This window comes from Ursus americanus, chromosome 19 (genome assembly GCF_024610735.1).
Source record: "Ursus americanus isolate L20-20 chromosome 19, mUrsAme1.1.p, whole genome shotgun sequence".
NCBI classification, from domain to species: domain Eukaryota; kingdom Metazoa; phylum Chordata; class Mammalia; order Carnivora; family Ursidae; genus Ursus; species Ursus americanus.
The window spans coordinates 46978715-46997661 of record NC_142145.1 but is presented as its reverse complement, the minus strand read 5'-3'; the positions used below and the strand labels follow the sequence as shown (position 1 = coordinate 46997661).

General features: G+C 43.8%; 1 protein-coding gene across 5 annotated transcripts in view; it reads left to right on the top strand.

Moving 5' to 3' along the window:
• The window catches only part of GATA6 (GATA binding protein 6), a 137799-nt gene that overhangs the window by 28456 nt on the left and 90396 nt on the right, over positions 1-18947 (top strand). For 3 of the 5 annotated variants that reach the window (XM_045781903.2, XM_087869928.1, XM_087869927.1), the window contains exon 7: positions 1512-2882. The exons of 1 other annotated variant lie outside the window; for it this stretch is intronic. In XM_045781903.2, the coding sequence (XP_045637859.1) occupies positions 1512-1679 (168 nt within the window). In that variant the 3' untranslated portion in view covers positions 1680-2882. Of the gene's footprint in view, positions 1-1511; positions 2883-18947 lie in introns of those variants that run through there. One more of the 5 variants, XM_087869930.1, reaches the window with a different exon arrangement.

Genomic DNA, 18947 nt, shown 5'->3' with positions numbered 1-18947 from the left:
TGTCTTTTTCTCTCGAGAGGGAAATGCGGTCCCTGTGTAGACAGGGTGGTCGGTGGTGTTTTCAGGTGGATGGAAGGCTGATGAATCTCAGCTGTGCCAGCTGTCACTGCGCCCTGTTCTTTCCCTTGGGACCCTGGATGTCACTTGCATCGTCTTACAGATCCTGCAGCTTTTTTTTTTTTTTTGCCAAGATGTTGTTTATTTAATTTAGAGAGAGAGTGAACGAGAGAGAGAGAGAGCGAGCGAGAGCGCGAGCATGAGCAGGGGCAGAGGGAGAGAGAGAGGCAGACTCCCTGCCAAGCTGGGAGCCCAATGCGGGACTCCATCCCAGGACCCTGAGATCATGACCTGAGCTGAAGGCAGACGCTTAACCGACTGGGCCACCCAGGCAGCCCTCGATCCTGTAACTTCCTAACCAAGCACAACATGCATACAAATCCCGAGGGAAACACCCCTGTGTTTCCTGTACCGGGCAGTCGGCACCGTGTGTCCCTGGAGAGAACAGTGGCATGTTCTGCAGGTGTCCGGGCCGAGTTGGGACACCGGAGATGGTGTGTGCCTGAACTCAGATTGGTAAAGGATGCTCCACGCAGACGTGTTGGATCTTCAACCTCTGGAGGCACTGTGTGTGCACGGGGCACTGTCTCTGTGGGTGTTGTGCACGACACTGACCCCGTCCTTGGAGGCACACCGAGCAGCCTGGGCGTCACACTAGTCATGGCTCGATTTTCTTTTTTTTAAAGTCAAAGGCAACTGTGTTCTCAAACTGTAGTCTAAACACGATTTTAGTTATTTTGGTTTGACGCTACTATGTTATATCATGTTTTCTATTTGGCCTTCCTCATTCGGATGGAAGGAATGAATGAAACAAGAGAGCAGTGATCTTTTGCTTCAACAAAACATTGCCACAACCATGACAGATACTGGCTGTTAGCGTTTTCTTTATAATGTGGTCTGCTTTCAAAACGGCCTGTTCTCCTTGCAAAGAATTAAAGGTAGATATTAAAACCGGTGTATGCATGAGTTAATTTTCCATGAAGTCGGTGCTCAAAAATGTCATTTATTAGGCCTTGCTGAGCTGTGTAGCTCTCCGTTTCAGACTTTGGCATAAGCGCCACGGTTGTGGCTCTGCTGGGTGTGTGTGCGCGCTGCTCTGTGGTTCTCTGGAAAGGAGTAGATTGTGTGGGCATCAGGAAGCCCTGTTCACCTAGGTGGTGTGCTTGGTTTCACGGTCAGAGCGCTGAGAGGTTGCACTGCCTACAACTAGGCCTCCCGCGGTTGCCCTTTCCTACCTTTGTCCCGCCGTGCATCTCGCTGGGTGGTGGCTGCCACGAGCTCTCGAGTTCGCGGGAGAACGTTTCTAAGAGTTCACGCTGCCAGGGTGAGGCCAGCGGCGCTGCCCGTCTCCTTTGTCCCCAGGTGTTGACCTTGCAGGAGAGTGCCGCCTGACAGATCTGTCGATAACCGTCTCTCCCCTTCTCTCCTCCCTCTCCATCCCTCTCTTCCGCCAGGCGGGCGCCTCAGTGATGTCTGGCGCGGGAGACAGCGCTAACGCCGAGAACAGCGAGCTCAAGTACTCAGGTCAAGAGGGGTTGTACATAGGCGTCAGCCTGGCCTCGCCGGCCGAAGTCACGTCCTCGGTGAGACAGGATTCCTGGTGCGCCCTGGCCCTGGCCTGAGCCCGCTGCGGGGAGCGAGGGCGCACGGCCTGCTGGGGTTTTGTCAAGCCGTCCACACCAGGGCGAGGATGCTGACAGAACATGCCTCTGATGCGTGATTTCCGTGCCTTTATTTTGAAAGAGATGTATTTCCCGAGAGGCCTGCTCTGCCTTACCACCCTGCCCCTGTCTCTGAAGGGCCAGAGAGAAGATGGAGAGCTTCCAGGGAAGGGCCCGTGCAGCCCGCAGCGTGTCGCCTCCTCCCTGGCCACGGCCCCTTCCAGCCAGCCTGCCTCGGGGCCTGCCGGGGGCCCCGAGGTCCGCCGTGCCACTTCCAGAAACCGGGACTGGGACCGGGGCCTTGCCTGCCAAGGAATCTTGAGAGAGATTTTTTTAAAAAAAGGTTTTATGTGTATTGCCCCAAATCATGTGCTTCTTCTGATCGGTTTTGGTTGTTCCAGAAGTTCTTCGTACCTTTTCCACACCTGAATTTCACGTGCTTTCGTGGAGAAGACCATTTGAGGCCGTTTGGTACACACCTCTGGAGGCGGAGTCGAAACTATTACTCAGTTTGCGAGACTGCATTCTGACTGTAACGTACACTGTGACTGATGTTTCTCAAAGCTCACATCGTGTGACTGACCCGAAGTCAGTCGGGATTTGTAAACAGGGTAGCAGACAAGATATTTTTCTTCCATGTAAACAATAATTTTTTTAAAAAGTGCAATTTGCGTTGCAGCAATCAGTGTTAAATCACTTGCATAAGATTTAACAACATTTTTTATAATGAATGTAAACATTTTAACTTAATGGTACTTAAATAATTTAAAAGAAAAAAATGTTAACTTAGACATTCTTACGCTTCTTTTACGACCGCATCCCATTTCTGTATTTCCAATTGTGAAGGAAAAATATTTCAAGAACAAATCTTCTCTCAGGAAAATTGCCTTTATCCATCTGTTAAGAATTTTTGTACAAGAACACCAGTATCCCCTCTATTTTACTGTGGAATACGTGCTGGAAAAATCGCAACGAAACTTTACTACCTAACAGATAACATTTGTAAATATTCCCAGGCATCTGTACCCACTGCGATGAAGACTAGAGTGTGACTAACCCACAGGCAGGTTGGTTTACATTAATTTTTTAAAAAATGGGATGTCGTATGGAAACCTATTTCACCAAAGTTTTAAAAATAAAAAGGGTATTGTTTTGTCTTCTGTACAGTGAGTTCCTTCCCTTTTAGTTTCATCTTGATACTGTATGTGGCTAGAGATACTCGTGTAAAACAAGTGCATGTGATGTTTGCCACTTGCCTTCGGCTTTCCTTTCAACGAACTGTCCTTCTGGATCTGCTTTATACCTTGGTTTATTTGAAGTTGGCACATGCAGTTATCACCGTCAGTTTGCATCGGGAACAATTTTCATACGTGAAAAGGACCCAGTTTTCTATGAGGGTATCTGAGACTATAAGCATTCTGTGTAGGACTAATCCTTGAAAACATTTTTTTTTAAAGAGTCCAGAGTTTATTTCCCTCTGCATGAAATACACTCTAAGACCCAGAAACAGAATGGTTTTCCTTTCTACTTCCTCCTTTTGCAAAGTGCCACCAAGTCTCCCAGCTCATCTGAGGTTGAAGTCCTTAACACTCACCAGAAGGTAGGAAATGATCTGAACGGTCTCTGAATTTCAGAAAACCAGGGGACTGTTTCACAGCACAATGTTGCTATTTCATTTTGGCTCCTGACTTGTGGGACGTTTTTTTACTTCTCTTCGTGTACTGGTTATAGTCATTCTATGGTGGCCAGTCTGAGTCTTCCAAGACCGGGGAATTCTTGGCTTTGTCATGGGTAGTATTGGAAGTGACACTCCGAGCTGGGGGGTGAATGTGTCTGGGGAAGCCACAGAGTCCCACATGCATGCTGATACCGTACGGTGGGCCAGAACAGTGGTCTGGGTGTGGAGTCAGGTCCCTGCTCTGCACGCACGAGCTCTGTGACCTTGGGCAAGTTATCCCATTCTGTTTTCCTCATCTGTAAAATAAATCCAATTAGCATATAAGTCTTCGGATTAGATGAGAGAATCCATGTGAAGTGCCCGGAGCGGTGTCTGGCACACAGGAAGCAGTAAGTCTTGACTTTGAGGTAGGGTGGCAGGAGCTCTTCACACATGGAGCTTTGAATGCCTTACTCACCGTGGGGTAGTTAGAAGTTTATGGTCTGCGAGAGTCTGGTGTCCCTGACTCAGCTTGCTGGGGTGAGTGAAGTGAGGGATTCCCGGAGCCCAGGGCACGGCAGAGTTGGAGGGAAAGAGCACACGGTTCAGTCTGAGATCGGCTGACAGTTTAAAAGAATAGGGTGAGTCTGACGGCAGAGGAAAATCGACCTTTTTTTCCCCTCCTCTTCCTCTTACAGTTCTCATTACTTTGAGTGCTTTCTGGTGGGTTGGGAGTTCGGTAGAGTTAATACACTTTGGTTGGAAAATGAATTTTTCTTACTGGGGCTTCTGAATAATCTTTTTTTCTGGGGATGGTCGCAGATGTTGCTCCTTCCAAACCCAGGACACCACTGGGTTGCTAAAGCTCTTTTTTTTAAGAACGCAAAGGGGAAAGAATTCAAGCTTTCGTGAAATAAAGTACAAGGGGCAAGAACCAGGGGAAGAGGGCTGCTTGGATGTAGCCTGTCCTCACACCATGAACTCTCCTCAAGTAGGCCTTTCAATGCTAACTTCTCGCCTGTGATTGTATAAAGAAGTTTGTTCCAAATATATGATCTCAGCAGTGCTCCCCCAAAGTGTGACATAGAAAAACCAAGTCATATCTCAAAAGAAAAGAGAGTGCATTTAAATAATCCTGCACCTCAGCTTCCAGAGTCCTCAGACCCATTACCGTGGGTTGCAGAATTTCTGTCCTCTGTCCCCCATGGCTGATTTTAGGCTACCTTAAATAACCGAAGGCTTTGTCTGGGGTCTCTCTTCGGGGTCACTTTGTGGTGTTTCCTGGTGCCTAGGGGAGGGTCAGGAAAGCAAAGAGAGCCGTTCATTTCCCCCTGCAAATAAATTAACTTCTTGCTCATGGGAAATGTTTTCCCCAGTCCTTGGAAATTTGATGTAATTTCAGATCACAGATATAGATTAGCCGCTGGGAGGGCAATAGCACGGCTTTGGTGGCTATGCCAGATTCCAGGCTGCTTTTAATTTGGGGCAGTGTGGTAGCTTTGGTGCGTTCAGTTCCTACGTACTGGCATTTTCCACGGGGTCTTCAGATCCGGTGACTCTGAGAAGGAAATACTAGTGTCACATAGATGAGGCCAGCTGGGGGAGCAGGATCGAACGTTCAAACATTCGTTCAGGGCCGATCTGCTCTTGCTAATTAAAATGGCGTTTTTTGTTTGAGTTGAAATACCGAGTCAGCTTGGCAACAGTCATTACCTCTCCCCTGTTGTTTGGAAGCTCTAATGGGCAGTCAGGTATGAATCTGATGATTTTAAATGAGAAGCAAATATCAGTAAATTTGCTAGACCAGATCTTTCGAAACCGGGTCTGTGGTTAAAAATTCGGTCCCTACAGCTCTGGCTACTGAGGCATTCGAGATGGCTTTTGCATGGCTGAACCTTTAGCCGCAGCTAAAGCAGACCCCTCTGCTGTGGTCCCTGGAGGTGGGTGGGGCTGGGGGGTCCGGGACAAGGTGGTAGCCCTCTGTAGGACCTGCAGAGGAAAAGAATCCTAGGGTGTCTTCGACCAGATCGAATGTCAAATACTAGGAGGTTGAAAGCCTAAGGAAGTTCATTTATAGGGGCTCTGGATAAAATAAATTATGGTTGATATTTCGCATAGCCTCTAAAGGGAAGTCGGGATGTGGCAGGTACACGTCGAACCCCTGAGTGAGACGTTCGAGCAAGCGACCACGCTCCCACCAAGTAACTCCAGCATCGCCTGGCTGTGCACCCGAGAACTGGTGGGACGGCGGGTGTCCGCCGTTCTTCCTGCATGGGAAGCGCCCAGGGAGGTGCTGCCCACACCTCTCACTGTTCAAGAGATACTTTGCTTGGAAGTTTTTTTGTTTTGTTTCTTTGCGCGCTTGTTTGTTTTTCAAGACTGGACTTAAAAAATGGCTTAAATATAGCAATTACAGATGAAATGATGTTTTAATTCGTGGGAGGGCTTGTATTTCAGTCATCAGTGGCTCCCCGTGGTAAGATAATCATCTAGATATCCCTTCAGGCTGGGGCAAGTCATTTCCCCTCTCTGGACCTCCGTCTCCGGAGCAACCATAAAATGCAGAAATCGGGCAGCGTGGCTGCTCAGAGGTCCCTCCCACCTGCATTTGCTGCCCACAGGCCCAGGTGCAGACGCTCTGCGGAGGTGGTGGTGTGTGTGGGAAGCTGGTGGAGTTGGGCTCGCCTTCTGCTCTCTTCCGCTCCCCTCACCACCTCAGGTTCTTATCTACGGAGGGCACGTCCTGCTGCTGTCCTGCTGCTGCTTTCGGCCACAGAGGGTGAGAATCCTGGTCATACTCATGAATGTAGGGGCTTTGTAAGCACCTCCCCCTAATGCCAAACCTGTTTGGTCTGGGGCCCTGATGCAAAACTTATACAGCGATACGGACCCAGACCGGAAAATGGAAACGTCTGGCAGCTGAGCCGTCCGCAGAACAAGGAAAAAACAGCTTTGCTTTGCTTGGCCCATTGCTTCAATATCTTGTAGTTGGTTTTTTATTTCTTGGAAACAACCAACTTTCCATTGTTGTTTGCCTTCTGTGTCTTCTCTTCAACCATTGAGAGTTTTCCTCCCTGTCTCTCCACCCCTTCCCCGGGTTTTACCTTTATTTTTGGTGAATTCCTGTTCTTTAACACTCCAAGACTGGTCTGAAATAATAGCAACTATTTATCTAGCACTGATTATGTACCAGTTTCTATAGAAAGTGTCACACATATGTCGATTTATGTAATCCTCATAAAAAGGGAACAAAGTGGTGTTATCCCCATTTTACAGATGTGTCTGCAGAGGCACAGAGAAGTAACTTGCCCAAGGTCACACGGTGGCACAGCGAGGAAAGCACATGCTCTTAAATCTATCCATGATGCTGTCTTCTCATCTCAATTTAAAGGGAGAGACATTGAAAAATGCAAAAGGGGAGCCAGAATTGCCTGAGACTTGAGGCTAGGTCCTTCCTCTCTCCTCCAGCATCTCAGAAATAGGTAATTGTGTTTTGTAATACAGGTGTGCCTCGGCTGAAGACACCTAGTAAATGTATGTGTTTCCTCCAATGACAGGTTTCTTTAGAACACAGAAGGTAACATGTAGTTGTTAGCCGGAAGGTAAGGGCAGGAGTTCGCAGGTATTGTGCTGTGTTTGAGCAATTTACTTGTCTTCTTTTCATGGAACTCCAGGTAAGGCTTGTTTTGCCCTTACCTGGCCCCAAAAATGAGGGTAAAACATTTTGCAAAGTGTAAAGAACTGGCAAGATTAATAATAGTCATTAAAGCTGAACACAAGAGAACAAGGAATGCTTCATATTGGTATCAAATCTTTCTATGCTTGGTTGTGCCAAGGAATTTTTTTTTCAGAAAAACTTGTGCAAGATATTGGCAGTGGTGTCTTAGGCTTTATCTTTTTAAATAAGTGTTCATTAGTGCTTACATCATTGTTGCTATTATTACTTTGATAAGTGTACATTACTAATGATGCTCTCTGTCAGAGGTTCTCAGACTTCTATGCGCATGAGAATCATGCACAGTGGTGTTAAAATTGCACAGCCCCTGACTCTTCCCTGGGGACTCAGATTCTGCAGGTCCCATGTAAGGCTGAAGAATGTACATTTTTTGGCCTTGCATTAATTAAAATTTCTTGAATAGTACAAACTTCAGAAGTTATAAATTGGAATACAGTGAAAAACAATTGCCCTTCTTACCCCTATTCCCCAGCCACTCTTCTCCCAGATGTAACTTCTTATTTCTTGTATTGATTATATGCATTGACTACCGGTGCATACGCAAGTGTATACAAGTATATATACTCAGTTTTGGTTTTTTTTTTTAACACACCTAGTAGCATACTATACACATTGCATTTTGCTTTTTTCACTTAGTATGTCTGGGTAGTTCATTATTTAATCAGTGCCTTACTGAAGAACATTCATTTCCGATCTTTGCTGTTGGAGCGATGCTGCAATTACTATCCCATATCTGTGTCATTTCACTCATATGCAAATATACCTATGAGGTGAGTTTCTAGAAGTGGCATTACCGAGTCAAGGGATATCTCTACTTTTGATTTTGATAGCTTTGCCAAATTGGTCTTAACAGAGGTTGGTTTAGTTTGCACTCCCACAGGCAATGTACAAGAGTGCATGTTTCCCCTTGGCCAAACACTGTTTGTTATCAAACATTCTGATCTTTGTCATTTTTGCATCTCTGAGTTTTGTTTTGCATTTATCTTATTGTGAATGAGGTTGAACATTTTTCCTATGATTAAGAGCCATGTGTGTAGTTCCATTTATGTGAACTCTTTGCCCAATTCTGTTCATATTCTTACCTATTTTTTTCTGTTGGGTTATTGGTTTCATTGATTTGAGAAGCTCTTTGCATATGAAGGACATTAGCCTTTTGTCTGAAATATACTTTAAAGATATTTATTCCTGTTTTTTCGTTTGACTTTGTTTATACTTTTTAAAAAATCATGATGATCTTTTCTTTTTAAAAGGTATTTCAGTTAATCAAGCTTGTCTTTTATGGCTTTGGAGTTTTGTGTAATATTTAGGAAAGCCTTCTCCACTGTTAAGATTTTTTTTAATCCCATGTTTTCTTCTAGTACTTCCGTGGTTTTGCTTTTGAGGTTTACATTTTGTTTCCATCTGGAATTTTTGTTTTTGGTGGTTGTAATACGTAGATTATATATTTAACCTTATGTTTTTCCAAATGGCAACCGAATTGTCCCAGCATCATTTCTTGAATAATCCATTTACCTCCCACTGATTCAAAATGGGAATTAAAAAAAATGTAGATTCTCATATGTATATGTATTCTTGTATAAATTCTTATGTGGATATATATAATATAAATTTTTATATATATTTGGGTCTATTTCTGGATTTTTCTATTCTGTACGAATGATCTGTTTATTCACGCTTTGATCTAAATTGCTTTGACTATCCAATATATATAGAGGGCTAACCCCTTCTCATTAATCTTTAAAAAAAAGGAGAACTTGATCATTGTTTTCACTTTATTTTCCATACAAACTTTAGAATTGACTTGTTCAGTTAAAAAAAAAACGTATTGGAATATATTTTTATTGGGATAATATTAAAATTTTGAATTAATATAGGGAGAATTAATATCTTTATTTTGTTAAGTCTTCCTGTCCAAGATGAAGTATATCTTTTCATTTATTTAGATTTTTTTTTGCATCCCTCGTTACCATTTTAAACTTTTCATTTAGATCCTGTGCGTGTTTCTAGTTAAGTTTATCCCTAGGTGTTTCACACTTTCTGATGTTAGTCTCACTTTTCTAATTGGTTGTTACATATGCTAAGTGTATATTAAGCTTGTTTCCCAGAATCATTCTGAATTTTCATATCTTCTCTCTGTTGATTCTCTTGCGTTTTCTGGGGGGGACATGCAGTTTCTATTTGCACTGCTGGTGGCTTGGGTGTTGGTGGGAAACCCTGCTGTTGGTGTTGTCCGAATAAGGAAATACATACCTTTTTTTTCTTTTTTTAAAGGTTTTATTTATTCATTTGACAGGGAGAGAGAGAGCATAAGTAGGCAGAGTGCAGGCAGAGGGAGAGGGAGAAGCAGGCTCCCCTCTGAGCAGAGAGCCCAATGCAGGGCTCGATCCCAGGACCCTGGGATCATGACCTGAGCTGAAGGCAGGTGTTTCACCGACTGAGCCACTCAGGCGCCCCATGGAAATACATACCTTCTAATGTACTTGTTCACTTAAATCATGGATTCATTTAACTTTAGAAATGGAAGGGACCTTGCTGAGGTCCAGCAGAGGAAACAGTCTTGAGAGGTTAAGTCCTGCTGACCAGTGTGGACCCTGGGTTTCCAGGCTCCTGACTCAGTGGCCTTGGCTCTGGGCTAGGCTGAGAGGTCACTAAATGAAACTAGAGAACCAAACACTGTGAGCAAAAATTGGGCCTTTGGCAGAGGCTAGTAATTCCTACTACTCTGAGCATTGCTTCATTAATCAGTTTAGAAATTAACAAGCTACTGAGACTTGGGCCAATAGAGTAGTTCAGAGATTGCGTATGTCCCCAAACACCAGCTCAGAGTTACCTCCAGGGAGTAGCACAAATGACCATTGGTCTCCAGTGAATCATCAGGCTGCATTTGCTGGAATAAATGAAAGCATTGTGAGAGCAGGAAATCAGGACAAACACCTACACTTGCTAACCCAAACAGCTTCGCTTTCTGAGCCCCTGGAGATCACTTATCACCAAATAGATAGATGCACTCTGCAAAGTTTTTGTAGGCCTCACAGCCTGTAAATAAGAGACCACATTCTTTATGCTCCCTTCTTGTTGAATCTGGCAGAGGGAAGATCTCTGGCTCCAGTCAGCTGGGCAATGACCAGTAGCTAGGCTGGTGAACAGTGATGACTCCAGTCAAATGAACTTTGTAAACCCAGTGTATTTAATTCGGAGCACCCTACGTTTTGAGAACACAAGCCATCGTATTCATGGAAAATGATGTTGGGAGCACCTGTAGTGTATTACCTATCAGTTATGAAGACATACTGAATACCAGTTGGTCTGTGAGGAACATACTGGCATAGATTACATAATATTTAGTATCTCTTTAACTCTTAGCATCCCTTTGCTTGCACTTACACACTTACTATTCCTTACGTACTTCTACCTGGACTGACTTTCTGTTTACTCTGTTCTTCTATTTACATTTTGTTGAATACTTGAGTCTACAGCAAACATTTCTCATACTTTGATACCGCTAGGTTCACTGATGAAATTTCTAGTTGAATCCTCCTAGGCGAAATTCCTAGAAGGTGCCTCCTTTCCTTTCCAAATGAGTGAGAGATTATTTTATTTTGGAACTGACTAGAGAAAGCCTTTGGTTGGTGGCTGTATCTTTGATTGGGGCAGTGGAGGAGGATGCTTCTCGGTTCAGCCTCCCTTCCTTGACCTCTTTAAAGCATTTGACGTTGTGGCCTACTCCATTTTTCCTGAAACCTCCCCTTTTGACTTTTCATGATGTTATAAATAAATCAGGAGTGTGATGAAGTGGAAAGGCTTTGGAGTCATGCAGTCATGAGTTTGAGTCCTGGCTGCACACCCCAGCTCTGTGGCTTGACCAAGTTGCTTAAACTCTCCAGGCTGCCGAGTTCAGTGTTCATAAAGGAGAGTGATATTACCTTGAAAGCCCTGTCATAGCCTTGAAGCCTTACTCCACTAGGGCCTTGTGAAGGGAGGAGCCGTGTTTTGTAACTCCGGGCATAGTTCTACGATAGTGCCTTTATGAGATAGGCACTCACTGGTTTCGTGGCTTTTTCTTTCCCATATGCAGCCTAGAAGAACCTCATTCGTTCATTCGTTATCTATTAGTCAGCGTTCTCCGGAGAAAGGAACCGTATATGTATATGTACATATGTATGTACCTGTGTATGTGTATTTATATGTGTATGTACACGTCTCTCTGTGTGTATAGTCTCGTCTCTTCTGTCTTTCTCTCCCTTTAAGGAATTGGCTCATGCAGTGATTGCGGGGGATAGCAAGTCTGAAATTCATAGGGCAGGCCGGCAAGCTGGTAACTCAGTTTAAGAGTTGATGTTGGATCAACACCCATGTGTGATAAAAGCTCTCAACGAAGTGGGTATAGAAGGAATGTACCTCCACAAGGTACAGGCCATGTATGACAAGCCCTCGGCTAGCATCACACTCAGCAGTGAAAAGCTGAAAGCTGCTCCTCTAAGGTCGGGAACAAGACAAAGATGCCCACTCGCACCGCTTCTATTCACCGTGGTACTGGAAGTCCTATCCAGAGTAATTATATAAGAAAAAGAAATAAAAGCCATCCAGGTTGGAAAGGAAGAAGTAAAACTGTCACTGTTTGCAGATGACGTGACATATATAGAAAACCCTAATGACTCCATCAAAAAACTGATAAATGAATTCAGTGAAGTTGCAGGATACAAAATCAATACACTGAAATCTGCTGTGTTTCTTTTTTTTTTATTTTTTTTTATTCTTTTTTTTAAAGATTTTATTTATTCATTCAACAGAGATAGAGACAGCCAGCGAGAGAGGGAACACAAGCAGGGGGAGTGGGAGAGGAAGAAGCAGGCTCATAGCGGAGGAGCCTGATGTGAGGCTCGATCCCAGAACGCCAGGATCACGCCCTGAGCCGAAGGCAGATGCTTAACCGCTGTGCCACCCAGGCGCCCCTGCTGTGTTTCTATACTCTAATAAGAAACTGTCAGGAAGAAAAATTAGGAAAGCAATCCCATTTATAATTGCATGAAAAAGAATGAAATACCTAAGAATAAATTGAATCAAGGAGGTAAAAGACCTGTGTATTGAAAACTACAAGACCTGAATGAAATCAAAGAAGACATGAATGAAAGACACTCTGTCCTTATGGACTGGATGAATCAATGTTGTTAAAATGTCTGTACTACCCAAAGCAATCTACAGATTTGGTACAGTCTCCATCAAAATTCCAAGGGCATTTTTCACAGAAATAAATAATTCTAAAATTTGTATGGCACCATGAAAGACCCAAATAGCCAAAGCAATCTTGAGAAAGAAGAAAGCTGGAGGCATCATGCTCCCTGATTTCAAACTGTATTCCAAAACTATAGTAATTAAAACAGTATGGTATTGGCATAAAAGCACATAGATCAATGGAACAGAATAGAGAGCCTCGTAATAAACCCACACATATGCGGTCAATTAATTTACAACAAAAGGGCCAAGAATATCGTGGGTAAAGGTCAGTCTCTTCAGTAAATGGTGTTGGGAAAACTGGACCGCTATCTGACACCATACACAAAAATTAACTCAAAATGAATTAAAGACTTGAATGCAAACACTGAAACCATAAAACTCATAAAAAAAAGATAGGCGGTAAGCTCCTTGATGTAGGTTTTGGTGATGATTTTTTGAATCTAATACAAAAAGCAAAGATACATCAAAAATGAAGCAGCTTCTGCACGGCAAAGGAAGCCATCGAGCAAAATGAAAAAGCAACCCACCAAATGGGAGAAAATATTTGCTAATTATATATCTGACAAGGGGCTAATATCCAAAATATATGAAGAACTCGTATCAGCATCAGTAAAACAAAAAATCGAGTTAAAAATTAGGCAGATCCGAATAGACATTGTCCAAAGAAAACATACAGATGGCTAACATGCACATGAAAAGGTGCTCGAGGGCACCAGTCATGAGGGAAATGCAAACCAAAACCCCATGAGATACCCCTCACACCTGTCAGAATGGCTAGTATCAAAAAGATAAGAAATAACAAGTGTTGGGAACGCTGTGGAGGAAAGGGAACCCTTGCGCTCTCTTGGTGGGAATGCAGCCTGGTGCAGCCAGTGTGAAAAATAGGATGGAGGTTCCTCCAAAAATTAAAAATAGAACTACTATCAGATGCAGCAGTTCCACTTCTGGGTATTTATCTGGAGAAAAAAAACATTAACTTTAAAACATACATGCACTCCCATGTTCACTGCAGCATTATTTACAATAGCCAAGACAGGGAAGTAACCTAAATGTCCCTCAGTGGATGGACGGATAAAGAAGATGTGATATATATATTGTGAGATATATATATGAATATTATTCAGTCATAAAAAAGAAGGAAGTCTCGGCATTTGTGACAACAAGGACGGACCTTGAGGGCATTACTCTAAGTGAAATAAGTTGGACAGAGAAAGACAAATAACCATATGATCTTTCCTATATATGAAATCTAACGCAAAAACAAAGCCCTCCCCCAAAAACCTAAGCTCATAGATACAGACAAGAGATTGGTGGTTGCCAGAGGCAGAGAGTGGGAGTAGGAGAAATGAGTTGAAGATGAAAAAAAAAAACAAAAAAAAGGAGCCGATGTTGGAGTCTCAAGTCTCAGTTTTGCAGGGCAGTAGTCTGGAAACCCTGGCAGCATTTCTGTGTTGCATTCCAGAGGAGGAGTTTTTTTTGCTCTCAAGGTCTTCCATTGACTGGATTAGGCCCACCCTTCTTGCGGAGGGTAATCTGTTTTATTTAGTCGGCTGTTGCTGTGGTAATTACATCTAAAACAGAGTAACCTCTAGACAATACTGGGGACGCTGGTAGGTTTCTTACTGGGCAGGGACGTTTTGTACAGGGGTGTTACCCTCATGGGTAGGAGCTGTCCACTCCCATCTGCTCAGTTCTGAGCTTGGCTTGCCATGGTCAAGCTGTGTGACTCTGGAGCAAGTCACTGGGCTCTTCAGGGCTTCAGCCTGGCCATTTAGACTTGACGCGCCTTACGTTTCCTTCTCACTTTTTAACGCTGCATTTCTCCGCTCCTTTAGTGTTGGTACAAGATTTGCAGAGACTTGTCGGGAATTCATAGCTTGCAATTGCTTCACTTTTTTTTGGACATGGCTCCATGTTTTCAGACGGTCTTAAAAATTGACATCACATGTTTATGAACCAGAAGAGGGGTGTCTTTTTATCACGGTGATGTGATGATGTAATTCATCTAGTCCGTGCTTGAGAGGTGTTTTTAGATTTAAAAATATTTTTAAAAAGTATGTCTCATTAAAAAGACATGTTCCCAGCACAAGCTCTAGGGTAACGATAGGTAGACTCACCCTCTGTATTAGCTTTCTTGAGATTTAGGGAACCCTAGAGTATACTGGAAAGAACCAAGGCTTTGGCATAAGACAGATCTCGACTTAAACCCTGCGTTTCCACTTACAGCTGTGCGACCTTGGTCATAATATTTAACTTCCCTGAGCCTCCGTTTATTCTCCTCTGCAAAGTGAGAGTCATGGGATATCTTCTGGGGTTGTTGTGAAATTAAATGAAGTGCTGTATGTGAACTGCCAAGCATTTTACTTGACGCTGAATGAACTTGAAATAAAGATGAGCTCCTTTCTCTTCCCCTCAGTTGTTTCTGAAGTTCTGGAGTCCAGCGATGCCACTAGTAAGTTTGAGGCAAGAGGCTTACTTTCAGTGTGGAAGAACACAAAAAACACAAAAAATACAAAAAACCCCAAAACCCCACTTCAGGGTGTGGTTACCATCAGAGTCTATCAAATGAGAAAGGGGAGGGTTAGGCTGTGGAGTGCTTTGCTTTTTTTACAGACAAGCTGTACTCTAGGTATCAGCGGTTCGTCCATCTTAGGAAGAAGTGATTAATCGTGACAGGACATAGTTTGTATTGTATTTTTTTCCCCTCGAGTACCTTACCAGTGAAGGTAATTAAAACTAGAAACTTCACTCTCATCTATGGAACATAAGAACTAGGATGATCGGTAGGGGAAGAAAGGGATAAAGAAAGGGGGGGTAATCAGAAGGGGGAATGAAACATGAGAGACTATGGACTATGAGAAACAAACTGAGGGCCTCAGAGGGGAGGGGTGTGGGGGAATGGGATAGGCCGGTGATGGGTAGTAAGGAGGGCACGTATTGCATGGTGCACTGGGTGTTATACACAACTAATGAATCATCGAGCCTTACATCGGAAACCGGGGATGTACTATATGGTGACTAACATAATATAATAAAAAATCATTAAAATAAAAAAATAAAAAAAGAACTAGAAACTTCAGTTGAGGGCAATTTTGGGAGAAGTCAAAACGGAGACGGGCATCCCAGGATTGGAGTTGGCCTCTTTTGAGTTATTTAATCCTGTCGCGGTTTTAATCCCTGTCATGACGTCTCCAAGGCCACAGTGGGCTTGTATACGGAAAGATAAATCACTCAGTGCTGCTTCGGAGCAAAGACTTAGAACAGCATCAGCGATGGGAATAATGGCAATAACGATAGCTGACTAAAAAGGGGCCTCTGTGGGTTGCTGGAGAAAAGCTCTTTTCCAGCCGCGGAGGATGGGGAAGGTATGGCGTTTCTAGAGCACGAGGGCGGCTCATGCTGCCCTCCAGCAGGGGTGAGCGCAAGGGTCTGACCATTTTCTTTACAGCATCATTTGTGCTGGAGCAAGACGTACTCACCCTCTAGTTTTACCTGGTTTCGTTCAAGCTCTAAATTGCTGTTAATTATCATTGACCAGTTTCTTACAACTGTTCTTTTCTTCAAAGAAGATATGTTCTAAGAAGTAGGAAGATAGGTAGGAGAAGAAAGGGATAAAGAAAGGGGGGGTAAACAGAAGGGGGAATGAAGCATGAGAGACTGTGGACTCTGGGAAACAAACTGAGGGCTTCAGAGGGAAGGGGGTGGGGGATTGGGATAGGCCGGTGATGGGTATTAAGGAGGGCACATATTGCATGGTGCCCTGGGTATTATATGCAAGTGATGAATCATGGAACTTCACATCAAAAACTAGGGATGTACTGTATGGTGACTAACAATATAATAAAAAAAATTATTATTAAAAAAAAAGAAGATATGTTCTAATTTATTCACTTTACTACATTCTGAATGTGATTTTCATTGACACTCCCCAAATGGCTGCCAATGGGAGTTGGTGTCACATGTAAACCATTAGTCTCATGGCTTCTTTGGGTTGGTTACTACAAACCATCAGGTCAACATGGCCGGCCACCTGCTTCAATTCTGCTTTCACGTGGAGCGCACAAAGCCGCTTCCGGTAGGGCTGATTTTAACCTGGGGCCAAGGATCTGGGGATCCTGGCTCTTCTTTTCCAAAGCAGAAAGGCAACCTCGCTTTTCCCTGCAGTGGACGCTTCCCTAGGCCTCAGAGGCCAAGCGGCTCTATCTGAACTGATGGCTGCCATTTATATGGTGAGAGTAAGAATGAGAAAAGAGCGAGAAAGAGCACTAACGATGCCTTGAATGAACTGTTTCTGTAGAGCCTGAGCCCTTTGGCCTCCCTTCCGGTGCTGGGCTGAGCTCCAAGAGGCTGGAGTTTGTGGCCGGTCCAACAGCCAGCTTCTTGTCTCTCACCTGGGGCAGGTATGCCCCCCAGGAGGGAGTCCTCTGTTCCCCTGGCCTGATCTGTCTCTCCCTCCAGGCAGTGGAGGGCAGGGGGCCTGGGGCTCAGCCTCACCCCTGAACACACAAAGACGGAGACTGGCCCGAGTCCTGTTCACAGATTCTGTTCTTAAAGATTTGCTGCTCACATTCCAACAGGGTCAGGAAACAGGAAGCCACACAGAGGAAAGAAGTACAGAGGGAGAGACTTCACAGAGAAAAACTCTCAAATCTCATCCACTAATTGGCTCATTCTGTTAACTTCAGGTAGAGTAGGCAATGGGAATAGAGAAGACTTTAAATATTTTTATTTTCATGAAATTTATAACCCAAATACATAGGTATCTGCATATATTCAGTTTAGAGAATAATCATGAGATACACAGGTACCCACCACCCAGCTTAAGAAATAAAGCATTAGCAGTATTTTTTAGTCCCTTGTGGGGCTCCAGAAACAGATTTCAGTACCTATGTCAGTAGTCAAGTATCTGAATCCACCATACATTTACATTTAAATATGCCACGTTATCACCTCTTTTGGCATTCTCCAGATATGAATGGGCTTTATTTTATTTTTACTTATTTTTTTCAAGTAAGCTCTACGCTGAACGTGGGGCTTGAACTCACAACCCCGAGATCAAAAGTAGCATGTTCACCGACTGAGCCAGCCAGGCAGCCCAGATAAGAACTGGTTTTAATGATGTGAAGGATTCCCGACTTCCCCCAGATCTTTTCATTAGCCTCTCCCCCACCCTAGCCACCATTAGAGATTTTCCCCAACCTTTGTCTGCAAAAAACAGGTTGATAATCCATCTAGAGAGACCTATTTCTATGAATAACGTCCACTTAGCTACCTGACTCTCCCTAAAGCCTACAGATGTTAGAGCCAAGGATTCTACAGACTTAGGAAGAAGCAGATGCCTTTCTTTCAGGGTAGGGGGATGGAAGGGGAGGTTGCAGGTAGATTTTCCTCTTTTTAATACACAGTCATTGAGGCTTGCAACAAAGATCACTTTTCTTTGGCCTTTTCCAGGGGGCTACGGAATGATATCGTAGGTTCTGTAGGGGCCATTTCAGGAGCTATGAGCTGGGTGGACGGATGGTGCAGTTAGGTTTGATCATATTAAGACAGACACGGCTGAGAAGCCCTTGTGAGCAGTCTGCCTGCCTCTGAAGGTCAAGAAGCTTCTCCCATGTTCATCACCCAAAAGCAGGCTGTGATAGTTTTGTCACCCACATAACATTCATTATTTTCCGGGTGTCACCAGATACTGTTTCTAGGATTTTTAGGTGCCCTTCACCCCATTTCTATAGCACGGATTGCTGGACTCAACCTGGACCAGTTTTAACTGTCCTAACTTCAGCTGCCTCCTCCACAGGGCTTTGAGAATGATCTGGATGTGAGACCCAGAAAGACCTAAATCTGTATCCCCCCCCCCACCACCCTTAGTCTCCTTCCCAGAATCCCATGACCTTACACCACCAGGTGGAGCTTTTTGGCCCTGGACCCAGAGGAACTTTTGGCCCTGGCAGGCTGGGGGGAGGGGGGGGATCTTTTTGGATTTGGCATTATCATTGATGGGTAGGGTCCAGGCAAAAGAACAAACTCCTTCTTATTCCTCTCATGAAAATTCAGGCCACCATGCAGCAGGTTAGTCCGGAGAGCCTTAGACCCTGAGAGTGGGACCTTGTCCTGAGTCTCCTACAGTTTGTAGAGAACCTCAGATCCATTAATGATGACCAGAGGATGAGGTCACTAGTCTAGAGTCAGGTGGAAACTAAATTACCAGCTAAGAGCAGGTGCTCTTGACCTAGGGCCTGCAGATAGTTGGACTTATTTGAAAAATATATGTATGTAGGTATGTACATTTTTCTGGGAAAAGGTCCATTATTTTCTTCATAGTCTCAGAGGCACTTGTGACTCAAAGTAGATTAAGAATCAGTGATCACTTCTGGTTGCTCATTTGCAATAAAATGAGAAAAATAGGAGCTATAATTGAATTTTTCATAAACCTAAAATTAGAAGAATGTCCTTTATTCTGGGATTATGTCCATTCTGGTTTTTTTGGCATTGAAATGTTTTTATCCTTTTATGGGATAATGGTGATAGTGAATGGTAATAACTACAGGAAAAAGTTCTTTCTTGACAAAGTCAAAAGTTGATAACACCCCCAATTATAATT